Genomic DNA, 11,893 nt, shown 5'->3' on the forward strand with positions numbered 1-11,893 from the left:
CCTAATCCCTTTCCTCCTCTGGCTCCGCCCCGCAGCCCTAAACTCCAATTCGCGACCGGCCTTCCGCCCGGCCTCGCGCCCTCTTCCACCTCGGGCCCCGCCCCGAGTCCAGTTCCTCCTCTGGCCCCGCCTCGCGCCCGTAGCTCCACCCGCAGCCCCGCCTTCCTACCCGCCCCGCGCCCTAGCTCCACCTCCAGCCCCGCCTTCCGCCCCAGCCGCGCGCCCCACCCACTTCTGGCCCCGCCCTGCGCTCCCGCCCCGCGTCCTCCGCCCGCCTCACGTGTCTTCCCTGCTCCCGGCACGTCGGAGCGGCTGGGCAGCGCGGGAACTCCCCGGGACGGCGCGATGGAGTCGAGTGGCCATCAGGCAGAGGCCCCAGGCCGCGGTCCGCGGGTGTTGGTGGTGGGCGGCGGCATCGCCGGGCTGGGAGCGGCGCAGAGGCTCTGCTGCTGCTCCGCCTTGCCGTCCCTGCGGGTTCTGGAGGCCACAGCCCGTGCCGGTGGCCGCATCCGCTCGGAGCGCAGCTTCGGTAACAGCCTGCCCCGGAGCTCCTTCCCGGAACTCCTTCCCGGAACCCCTTCCCGGAACCCACTCGGTGCTGCGGGAGCTCTGCCGTCTCCTGGCTGGGCCTGCTTCCAGGGTTATGCGACCCGGAACCGTTATCTAGCCCCGTGATGGAATCCTCGCCGCGCCTCCCTTAATTAGCCAAAGTTCAGTGGTCCCGAAACTCAGCTGCCGTCATTGAGCAGGGGCGAACGGGGCCCAGGGCTCTACGCAGTTACTCTGGTTCTGTCCCTGCAGGGAGCTCCCCCTGTGGCCTTCGTTCCCCCATAGGCACTACCTCCAGGTGTTCTCCCAAGGCAGGTGCAGGCCAGCCCCTACCTCTTGGGGGTCTGCCTGGAGAGTCCGTTGTCCTTAGGGACCGTGTGGCCCTTTGGCTGATTTTCAGAGCATGTTGGGAAGGGCAGAGCTGGTGTGGTACTTGAGAAGGGCTGGGGGAGGGAGCCTCGAGGTGGCATCTCTTGCCCTCTCCCAGGTGGTGTGGTGGAGGTAGGTGCTCACTGGATCCATGGGCCCTCCCAGAGCAACCCCGTCTTCCAGCTGGCTGCCAGGTATGGGCTGCTGGGGGAGAAGGAGTTGTCCGAGGAGAACCAGCTGGTGGAGACCGGGGGTCACGTGGGCCTGCCTTCTGTGACCTACACCAGCTCCGGGGGAAGCGTGAGCCTTGAGCTGGTGGCGGAGATGTCCAGTCTGTTCTACAGCCTCATAGACCAGACCAGGGAGTTCCTGCACTCGGCCGAGGCCCCGGCGCCCAGCGTTGGGGAGTACCTCAAGAAGCAGATCCGGGAGCACGTGGCCAGCTGGGCAGAGGGTGAGGGGACCAAGATGCTCAAGCTGGCCATCCTGAACAACCTCTTCAACGTGGAGTGCTGTGTCAGTGGTACCCACAGCATGGACCTGGTGGCCCTCGCGCCTTTTGGAGAGTACACAGTGCTGCCTGGGCTGGACTGCACCTTTCCTGGGTATGTGCAGGCTCCACGCACCTGGACAGCCCTCCACGCCCCCAGGGCCCCCCTCCCTGTAACTCAGTCAGTCTTTGGGTAGAAGGGGCTGGGTGGGAAGTACAGGGAGCTGTTTGTCTTCCTGTTTCAGAGATTGGTCATTTATGTCCCTGTTTTGCTGATTCATGAAAAAGAAACTTATTTTCAAGAAAAAATGGGTAAAAGAAGGAAACATATCTTGGAATCTTCTGGTGCTTTGTCCTCCCACGTTTAGGTGGCCTCCTGCGTGCGTGTAAGCGCTGTGTGGAGGCTTCAGCCTCAGGCAGGCGGTGTCGGGGGAGCTGCTCCCCCACCAGCACTCACAAGACTCTCCAGGACTGTCCTGCTGGACTTACTCTGGTGCCACCTCTGGGCCTGTGGCCCCAAGGCTCCTGCACAGGGGCTGAGGGTGGGCACGGTGACTCAGTCGACCCAGACCTGGGGCCCAGGCCAGCCGAGGAGGGACCTGTTCTCCACCGTGACCCGGCCCGCTTTGCATCCCTTCGCCCACTTGACCCTCTGGGGGACCTGGAGGCGCGAGACCCCTCTCTCCCTGCCCCCCTCCGGGGCTGAGCCGAGCCCTCGGGCCGCGCCAGAGCCCCTGCAGCTCTGACCTGGTGTGAGCTTGGAGGGCTTGTTGCAGAGACTCATCTCCAGGCCTGGTCCTAAGCAGGCCACACCTCTCTCTCCCAGGGGCTACCAAGGACTCACGGACCGCATGGCGGCCTCCTTGCCCACGGACGTGATGGTTTTCGACAAGCCCGTGAAGACCATTCGCTGGAACGGGTCCTTCCAGGAAGCCTCTGCTCCTGGGGAGGCGTTTCCAGTGCTGGTGGAGTGTGAGGATGGAGGCTGCTTCCCAGCGCATCACGTCATCGTCACTGTGCCCTTGGGTAAAGCCCCCCCTGCCCGGCAGCGTCCTCCAGTTCCCGTCCCAGGGCCCCCCTCTGGCTTTCTCCAGGCTCTCTGGCTCTGGGGCGTTTTGTAAACCCATGTTTTCATTCTGAATTTTGGGTGGAGTTCCTCTGTTGTGCTTTGTAGCAGTCGAGTGCTTTGGAATTCCGTCTCACAAAGAAAACGCGGATCAGTGGGTGTCTTGCTCTTTTTGGAGGTAGTTTATGGAAAGGTCGGGAGCCTCCGGAGGCTCGCCAGGCCACTTGCTTAGAGGTGGGAAGGGCGAAGGCCAGGCATCAAGTCTAGGTCTGGGGGGTAATTGAGGAAGGAGTCCTGTGTAATCCTGTGCAATCCAGACCCGATGCTTTAGATGGAGTCTTGGCGTGGGAGCTGGCTGTCTGGTAGAAGGTGGAGGTGGCTGAAAGCAGGTTGGGCTGCTCAGCTCATTCGCTCCTCCTGGGACACACCTGCCCCATCCCCTGAATGACATATGCAAACAGACACAAGTCACTTCACTGCCCAAGTTCACAAAGCCAGCAGGTGCCAGAGCAGAGGTAAGGTGAAGGCAGGGAGTTCCCGTCGGGGCTCGGGGATGGATGAATGAATCTGACTAGCGTTGATGAGACACAGGTTCGATCCCTGGCCTCACTCAGTGGGTTAAGGATCTGGCGTTGCTGTGAGCTGTGGTCACAGACGTGGCTCAGATCCCGCGTTGCTGTGGCTGTGGTGTAGGCCGGAGGCTACAGCTCCAATTCATCCCCTAGCCTGGGAACCTCCATATGCTGGGAGTGCGGTCCTAAAAAAAATAAAAATAAAAGATGAAGGCGGGAGTCACGGCCCCACCCCCCATGGCCTGTGGGTCCCCGCAGAGGGTCCTGGGTGTAGGTAAGCTTGTTTAATGTGCAGCTCCTTTTTCCCACGACGGAACCACACCAGACGTGGTAACATGGTTCTGCTGCTGCGTGGTCTCTGGATCAGCGCCGACAGGTCCAGCCTGGCCTTCGTTCTTTCCCACGGGTGGCCCCATTCCCGCACGGCTGTGCGCATGCTCACGAGGCTGCTGCTGGCAGCAGGGGCGTCACTGCGGCTGTGGCGCCGTTGTTCACAGGGCCAGGCACCTGTCATGTTTGTTTTTACAGCTGCCCCGTGTCTTCTCCATGGAGGTGTCGTGACGATATTGATGGCAGTTTGGGTTGTTGCCAGGTGTTCTCTCGCACGCAGTGTGTGTGTGTGTGTTTGAACACGCTCGGGGCTATAAGTGCAGGATTGATTCCAGCAGCAGGAACTGCCAGGCTGAAGGTCTGCCCAGAGAGGGGGTGGCTGCGGGCGGCTGGCCCTCTCCTGGACCCTCACAGCCGGTGTCTAGTTTCCTGGTGGGTTGATTGTCCTTTTCTTACGGGCCTGCAAGATGGGCTTGTGCTGTGAGTTTCGTCCCCTTGTGGTTTGGCTTTGGGCTCAGCACCGATTCTTTTTTTTTAATTCAATGAATTTTATTATGTTTATAGTTGTACAGCCGTCATCACAACACAGTTAGTTTTCATGTAGCTTCTGGATAAAGCCTGTAGATTTCACTGCTCCTCCAAACGAATCCTGGGCAGGCTGAGAGGCAGAAGGCCCAGGAGTGAGCTCTGTCCCTGCCTGGCCAGGTGTGCAGGGGCCCTGTCGTGTCCCTGCACCACAGTGCTGGCCTCCGAGGCCTGGAGCCCCGGCGGCCAGCCCGCCTGGGTCCCAGATGCCTCTTTCTCTCCCTCCTCTGACGGGGTTGGGGCACGTCTGGTGCTGTCGCTTCCAGCAGAAGAGGGTCACGCGGTATAAGTCCTCTTATGATTCCAGGTTTTCTTAAAGGACATCTGGACACCTTCTTTGAGCCACCCCTGCCCCCTGAGAAGGTCGAAGCCATCAGGAAAATAGGCTTTGGGACCAACAATAAAATCTTCCTGGAGTTTGAAGAGCCCTTCTGGGAGCCAGGCTGCGAGCGCATCCAGGTCGTGTGGGAGGACCTGTCTCCCCTGGAAGACGTCGCCCCTGAGCTGCAGGACGCCTGGTTCAAGAAGCTTATTGGCTTCTGGGTCCTGCCTGCCTCTGGGTATGTGCGCATCTCGAGTCTCTCCGAGGAAGCCTTGGCTGTGCCCCCTGCACGGGCTCCAGCACTGTGTCGGTTTCCTGTAGGGTGCTTCTGGAGGGGGTGAATGGGTGGGGATCCCAGGGCCCCCTAAGGCGCTGGGGCGGGTGCTGGGCCAGCCCGTGGGGCAGGCGGAGGCCTGCCCAGTGCAGCTTGTTTGCGTCACCGGGGCTGGGAGCGCCCCGGAGCTGAGAGGCAGGTTCAGCCGGTAAGAAGGTACTTGCTGAAATCCTCAGAAAGTGGGGCCGTGTAGTCACAGAAGAAATGTGAAGCGCGGGTGTGTCTGTGATTGCTGTAACAGACACACCCGCTAGATTGTTTGGCCAGCCGCACAGCACAAGTGAGGAGGCGCTTGGTGCTGAGTCAGACGGAGACCTGGGTGGTCTGGGGAGGAGAGCGATGTTTCCGGCAAGATGCCTGTGCAGCGTCTTGTGCTCAGCTGGCAGATGTGACTCCAGGTTTCCACTCAGAGGCGTGGCCGGGTGGAGACCCGTTGTCAGCGTGGAGGGTCAGGGCAAGAGGGAGGCCCAGGCGCCCGCCAGCACGGCTCATCCCTGACAGCCACAGGAGCAGGGTGTGTGGCTCCTCCAGCCTGTGGGAAGTGAGCAGTGCCTGGCTTGGCCACCTGCTCTGGGCTCTGGATGTCAGTGGGGAGGATGGTCCCGGGAACCGTGGGTGCCTTCGTGGGACACCCCATGGCCCAAGGCAGTGGCTCCCACGCGGTGGTTTTAGGACGCTCTTCTCAGACTCTTAAAGGTTATAGAGGAGTTCCCGTCGTGGCTCAGTGGTTAACGAATCCGATTAGGAACCATGAGGTTGCGGGTTTGATCCCTGGCCTTGCTCAGTGGGTTAAGGATCCGGTGTTGCCGTGAGCTATGGTGTAGATCTCAGACGTGACTCGGATCCCGAGTTGCTGTGGCTGTGGCGTAGGCCGGCAGCTACATCTCTGATTAGACCCCTAGCCTGGGAACCTCCATATGTTTCGGGAGTGGCCCAAGAAATGGCAACAAAGACAAAAAAAAAAAAAAAAAAAGGTTATAGAGTATCTTGGAATTCCCTGGTGGCTCAGTGGGTTAAGGATCTGGCGTTGTCACTCTTGTGACTCAGGTTACTGCTGTGGTGAGAGTTTGATCCCTGGCCATGGAACTTTTGTATGCAGTGGGTATAGCCAAAAAAAAAAAAAAAAAAAGAAAGAAAAATAAATTGTAGGAATTCTGGTCATGGCGCAGTGGAAGCCAATCCGACTAGGAGCCATGAGGTTGCAGGTCCTATCCCTGGCCTTGCTCAGTGGGTTAGTGGGTTAAAGATCTGGCTTTGATGTGAGCTGTGGTATAGATTGCAGACGCTGCTTGGATCTGACGTGGCTGTGGTTGTGGCTGTCGCCGGCAGCTGTAGCTCTGGTTCGACCCCTAGTCTGGCCTGGGAACCTCCATATGTTGCGGGTGCGGCCCTAAAAAGCAAAAAAAAAAAAAAAAAAAGTGTCTGCCAGATACCCATGCCCGAATACCAGTTTGTCTGTCCCCCGTTCTCTTGAGAGAAGAAGCGGCGGTTTCCGGCAGCCTTTTCGGGGTCCGCGGGCTGTGCCAGGTCCCCTCTGGCTCCCACACGGGGTGTTAGGAAGACATGCACTCCGGGTCAGGGCTTGATCTGATTAGTGACCTGCTGCCTCTCGGGGACACCGTCCGTCGACGGGGCGTTTTCCCACAGGTGGCCGGTGGGGACACCACCGGCTCCGCCCTAGACTTGTGCGAGGCCCTGACTCTGCTGGGGGCGCCCTGCCCGCCAGCGCTCCTGAGACACGGCAGGGGAAGCAGCCCAGCGTGCTGGCCTTGCAGACGCCGGGCCGAGGTCCCGGGGTGTCTGCGGCCACACTGCCGGAGCCGCTGGCCCGAGGGGAGGCCGCGGGTGGCGGCAGGGGGCTGGTGCCAGCACTGCTCCTGTCCGCGCAGGGCCTGCCACGTGCTCTGCGGCTTCATCGCCGGGCTGGAGTCCGAGTTCATGGAGACGCTGTCGGATGAGGACGTGCTCCTGTCTCTCACCCAGGTGCTCCGCAGGGTGACAGGTACTGACCCAGAGGGCCGCTGCTGCTCCCACCCCGGTGGCCGGTCTGTGACGGGAACCACACCTCCCACCAGCGAGGGGCCGGGTTCAGCTCTGAACCTCCAGGGACTTCCCGCGATCTCGTCTCGGAGGGTCTGCGATGACTCCGCTCTTGTAAAATCTGCCCGGACGGGCATCTGTGCGGTTGTCCCCACCCAGAGCTTTACAGACAGGGTGTTGGGCCCCGGCAGACAGCGGTGGTGGGCGCATAGCACCAGTCACAGCTGCTGACATCCCCACTGATCCCACGGGGGTCTGTGTTGGGGCCCATTGAGCGCTTGGCGGCAGACACGGGTTTTCTAGACAAGTTGTGAGCGGAGGGCGGGAGCCGCCTGGCCACACTCTCTGGGCCTCGCTTTTCCTCCCACGCCGTTTCTCCCACGTCCAGCTGCTCGGTCTGGAACGCGAGAGGCTCCTCGGGCCATTCCGGCGGGATGCGGGTTAACGTGCTCGTCTCTGGTTCAGGGAACCCTCGGCTCCCCGCGCCCAGGAGTGTGCTGAGGTCTCGCTGGCACAGTGCCCCGTACACCCGGGGTTCCTACAGCTACGTGGCCGTGGGCAGCTCCGGGGACGACTTGGACCTGCTGGCTCAGCCCCTCCCTGCGGATGGCAAGGGGGCCCAGGTAGGACGCCCAGGGCCCTGCCAGGGCGGGGGCTGCTGGGTGCAAGGGACCCTGTGACTCAGAGTCCACTTTCTTTTTGAAACCAAGGGTAACTTTAAATGTGTTATTTTTATCAGAATTATATCTACACGTAGCTTAACACATCAGAAGATTCTACGGGCCGGCTAACAAAATAAAATAGGAACAAAATATAGCACTGTGGTGGGGGGCCCTCCGCCGCCCCCTTCCCAAACTGTTCTGGCAGATTCTGATCTGTAAATGACGGGCTCACGCTACTACCTAAAGAATTTTTTAAAAAATTGAACTACAGTTAATTTACAATGTTGTGTTAGTTTCAGGTGTACAGAAGAGTAGTTCAGTTATGCACACATTCTTTCTCAGATTCTTTCCCATCATTCATTATTATTATTACTATTTTGTCTTTTTTGTGCCGTACCCGTGGCACATGGAAGTTCCTCGCCGTCGGAAGCCCATCCAATTCCTGGAGCCGGATAGACCCCTTTCCTATGAGGAGTGTCCGAGAATTCAGAGCCGTGTAGAAGCACACGCCGGGCGGGCCACGCGCGAGCTGGAAGCCACACCCTCAGGGCTTCGAGGATGTTCTCCATCGGCAGGGCTGGGACTTTCATTTTTCTTTTTCTTTTTTTTTTTTTTTTTTTTCGGTCTCTTTGTCTTTTTGGGACCGCACCCATGGCATAGGGAGGTTCCCAGGCCAGGGGGAGAACTGGAGCCGTGGCCGCCGCCTATGCCACAGCCAAAGGATTTTCTTGAATTATCATTTTTGTTTTGTTTTTGTTTCTTTCCTTTTTTGGCCATCTCTGTGGCATATGGAACTTCCTGGGCCAGGGATCGAATCCAAGCTGGAGCTTTGACCTACCTCACGGCTGCAGCAGTGCTGGATCCTTAATCCACTGCGCTGGGCCCGGGGATTGACGTAGCATCTCCACAGCAAGAAGCCGGACCATTTACCCACTCCGCCACAGTGGGAACTCCTCATCAGTTTTCTATTTTAATTTCCTCTTTTTCTGGATTTCTGTCGTTTGGATGGTGGACTTCTGAGCTGGCCCTTGAATTTTCTCTTTTCCCTCCTAATTTCCTTTGGTTTTCTTTTGCAGTGATTTTATTAATGATAGCAATGTAGTGGGGGGTTTTTGTGGTTTTTTTTTTTCTTTTTTCTTTTTCTTTTTAGGGCTGCATGTGCAGTATATGGAAGTTCCCAGGCCAGGGGTCCAATTAGAACTGCAGCCGCAGGCCTATCCCACAGCCAGGCAATGCAGGATCCAAGCTGTTTCTGCAACCTACACCACAGCCATGGCAACACCAGATCTGAGCTGCATCTGTGCTCTATGCTGCAGCTCATGGCCATGCTGGATCCTTAATCCCCTGAGCAAGGCCAGGGATCGAACCCACAGGCTCGTGGACATTATATTGGGTTCTTAACCCGCCATGCCACAGTGGGAACGCCTTCTCTTCATTTTCTGCTCTGTGTTTTGGGCAGTGTTCTCAGTGTTGTCTCCCGAACAGTCTGATGAGTTTTCCGTTTCATGGTCATGCTGGAGTCCAGCCGTGCCTGCTGTCTGAGGGGTCTTCACTGCTGTTGCTCTTTTCTGGGGCAGCCGCTGTGGTGCTGCCCTTGTCTCCTTGTCACATCAGGATGCAGGGTGCAGGAGGACCAAAGCCGGCTCTGCAGCTGGGTGGGAGGGGCGTGACGTTGTGGCCGTGCGCTGGCACCCGCCCTGAGCCCACCCTTCTTTGCAGCTCCAGGTGCTGTTTGCGGGGGAAGCCACACACCGGACATTTTACTCCACCACGCACGGGGCTCTGCTGTCCGGCTGGAGGGAGGCCGACCGGCTCATCAGTCTGTGGGACCTGCAGGCACAGCGGCCCGGGCCCAGGCTTTGAGCCTGGCTCTGCCCCCCTGGTCCCGGGGAGGCTGGCACCACCCTTTCCTCTGACGGACAGGTTCAGCTGGGTTGGAATTTGGGGTGTCAGTGTCACAGGGGTCAGGTCGCTGCAGTACAGCCAGGGCTGATCGCGAAGTCTTCCTGGAGACACCGGATGCCACTGATGGGCCTGGCGGAGCATAAAGTGTGGAAACGCACCCCGTGTCCAGTCATCCTTGTGCCTTGGAGCTGCGGCAGGCTCGCTCTGTCCTCGTTCCGCCCCAGGCCCCGGTCACTGCAGGGCCCTGTGCCCCCAGCATGACCTGCCCCCCCCACCACCACCCTGTGCTTGCCTCTTACCCTGGGGGCGATGCCCGGGGCTCTGAGTCCTCAGGGCGGGTGGTGATGCAGCCCACAGACCGCCCTTTGTTCATCCATAGACACTTCCATCAGGCACTGGCTGCCCCTCGGGGTGGGGGGTACCCTGTTCTAAATTGAGGGCAGAAGGAGGAAGTGAACAGTGAGGCCTGAGGGTGCAGAGGAGCAGGGTGCCCTGGGCGGTGTTGGGGTAAGCATGATGGGGTGCGCTGGGGGGTGTGGGGGTGTGGGGGCCTGGATGCTGCCCCGTAAGCATGATGGGGTGCACTGGGGGGTGTGGGGGTGTGGGGGGGCCTGGATGCTGCCCCGTAAGCATGATGGGGTGTGCTGGGCAGTGGGGGGTGTGGGGGGCCCGGATGCTGCCCCCATCTTGCCTCACTGTGTCCTCAAAGCGTCCCAGGGGATGGGTTGCATGGCTCTCATCTCAGCTGAGGAGAGGACAGAGGCCTCGAGGTGAGGCAGGCAATGCCAGGGCAGAGCTTGGGCCTCTTTCTAGGACCTCAGGGAGGCAGTACAGTTGGCGGGAGGTGCAGGAGCCGCAGAGACTTGAAACTGCACATGGCAGGCATGGGGCTCACTGGCCTGGTACCCACCTTGAGGTCAGTGGCTCCTGTCCCTCCTCAGACCTCAAGCTGCAGTCTGTGTCCTGCTGACTGAGGAGCATATGTGTGCCTGGAGAAAGGCCTCTGGGCTCCTCTCCAGCTTCAGGAGGCCAGATTCTTGGCCGTGGTGCCTACTGGACCATAGCAGTGCTCCAGCCTGGCACCTTATCAACTCGTCTTAGGTCAAAACGCCCTCTGACCTCAGAAGTCGTGTGTCTGCTGCTTTGTGTCCCTGGAGTTATCTTGTTTGAGGCACCTACCGGTCAGACAGTTGTGAGAGGAATCCAGAATTCAGCAGAGGTTTTTTTTTTTTCTTTCTTTTTTTTTTTGTCTTTTTGCTATTTCTTTGGGCCACTCCTGTGGCATATGAAGGTTCCCAGGCTAGGGGTTGAATCGGAGCTGTAGCCACTGGCCTATGCCAGAGCCACAGCAACATGGGATCCGAGCCGCCAGTCTGCAACCTACACCACAGCTCATGGCAACGCCGGATCGTTAACCCACTGAGCAAGGGCAGGGACCGAACCCGAAACCTTATGGTTCCTAGTCGGATTTGTTAACCACTGCGCCACGACGGGAGCTCCCTCAGCAGGGTTTTTTAAAATTTCTATTTCTTTTTTCTTTTTAGGGCCACACCCAAGGCATATGGAAGTTCCCAAGCTAGGAGTCAAATTGGAGCTACAGCTGCCAGCCTACGCCACAGCCACAGCAATGTGGGATCCAAGCTGCATCTGTGACCTACACCACAGCTCATGGCAGCACTGGATCCCTGACCACTGAATGAGGCCAGGGATTGAAACCGCATCCCAGTCAGATTAATTTCCTCTGAGCCACAGCGGGAACTCCAGCAGGGTTTTTTTCAGTTCTTTGGTCCTAGGACCATGAACGAGGGTAGCTTCTCTCGGCACAGAGTCTGTGTTGTTGGCATCCAAGGGTTCCTGAGTCAGGTGCTCTCTAGGTCAGAGGGATGGTCTCCACCCCAGGACAGGTTAGCCCTGAGTACGAGAAGGTTTAGGGACTTCAAAATGACCGTAATAACATCCTCGTGCTGATAATCTGAGCATCTTTGGAATTTTGGGTGGTGGTTTTAGAGATTCCATTCGTGTGGTATTCTTGTAACAAAATGCAGTCAAGTAACTGCTCAGACTTCCAACTGAAAGTTAAAAGCCAACCACATTGATATGGAGCATTGGAACAGGGAAGAGAATAACAGGCATTGAGCATTCACAGGCCTAATTTAGCAGAACTGCAGTTGGCATTTACGAAAGGTTTGTAACATTAAAGCCCAAAGTACTTGAAAAGGAAAGAGAATACTCCTTTATAAGTTTAAAAATCTGAAAAATTTTAACCAAGTTTGTAAAAGGAACCAAACATTGACAGCAGACTGCTAAATTTTGTTACTTAGCATAGGCTTAAGGAAGAACTAGGAGCGTTTTTTTTTTGTTTGTTTTGCTCTTTAGGGCTGCACCTGCAGCCTATGGAAGTTCCCAGGCTAGGCAGCCAATCGGAGCTGTAGCTGCCAGCCTATGCCACCGCCACAGCCACAGCAACGAGGGACCGAGCCGCAACTTCGACCTACAGCACAGCTCAAGGCAACACCGGATCCCCCACCCATTGAGCGAGGCCACGGATAGAACCCGCATCCTCGTGGACACTAGTTGGATTCGTTTCCGCTGGCCACAACAGAACTCCCCGACCGAGGAAGTTTTAATTTAAGGAATGTTATTGAGCTCAAGACCCCTAAAACCTCCCG

At 58.0% G+C, this 11,893-nt stretch overlaps 1 protein-coding gene across 2 annotated transcripts; it reads left to right on the plus strand.

The window, feature by feature from the left end:
- Positions 1–300: 300 nt before the first annotated feature.
- On the plus strand, positions 301–9,381 carry PAOX (polyamine oxidase). 2 transcript variants are annotated; one of them, XR_002338879.2, is made up of 7 exons: positions 301–529; positions 1,037–1,523; positions 2,235–2,434; positions 4,269–4,521; positions 6,507–6,619; positions 7,046–7,280; positions 9,039–9,381. XR_002338879.2 is itself a non-coding variant. In XM_021073958.2 (7 exons), the coding sequence occupies exons 1-7, from the start codon at positions 346–348 to the stop codon at positions 9,180–9,182; spliced, it is 1,539 nt and encodes a 512-aa protein (XP_020929617.1). In that variant the 5' UTR covers positions 301–345; the 3' UTR covers positions 9,183–9,381. The 2 variants fall into 2 exon arrangements, 1 of the variants encoding a protein (XP_020929617.1); XM_021073958.2 differs by having other exon boundaries at positions 7,123–7,280.
- Positions 9,382–11,893: the final 2,512 nt, after the last annotated feature.

This window comes from Sus scrofa, chromosome 14 (genome assembly GCF_054392235.1).
Source record: "Sus scrofa isolate SSC_HxYL_T2T_F1_AM1 chromosome 14, Sscrofa_HxYL_maternal_Yorkshire_Landrace_v2.0, whole genome shotgun sequence".
Lineage (NCBI taxonomy): Eukaryota > Metazoa > Chordata > Mammalia > Artiodactyla > Suidae > Sus > Sus scrofa.

What these genes read in the sequence shown, in the direction of transcription:
- PAOX (XM_021073958.2), top strand. Translation starts at nt 346, where the DNA reads ATGGAGTCGAGTGGCCATCAGGCAGAGGCCCCAGGCCGCGGTCCGCGG. An exon ending in TGGGTCCTGCCTGCCTCTGG is followed by an intron (nt 4,522 to 6,506) that starts GTATGTGCGCAT and finishes CTGTCCGCGCAG; the next exon opens with GGCCTGCCACGTGCTCTGCG. An exon ending in GGTGCTCCGCAGGGTGACAG is followed by an intron (nt 6,620 to 7,122) that starts GTACTGACCCAG and finishes TCTCTGGTTCAG; the next exon opens with GGAACCCTCGGCTCCCCGCG.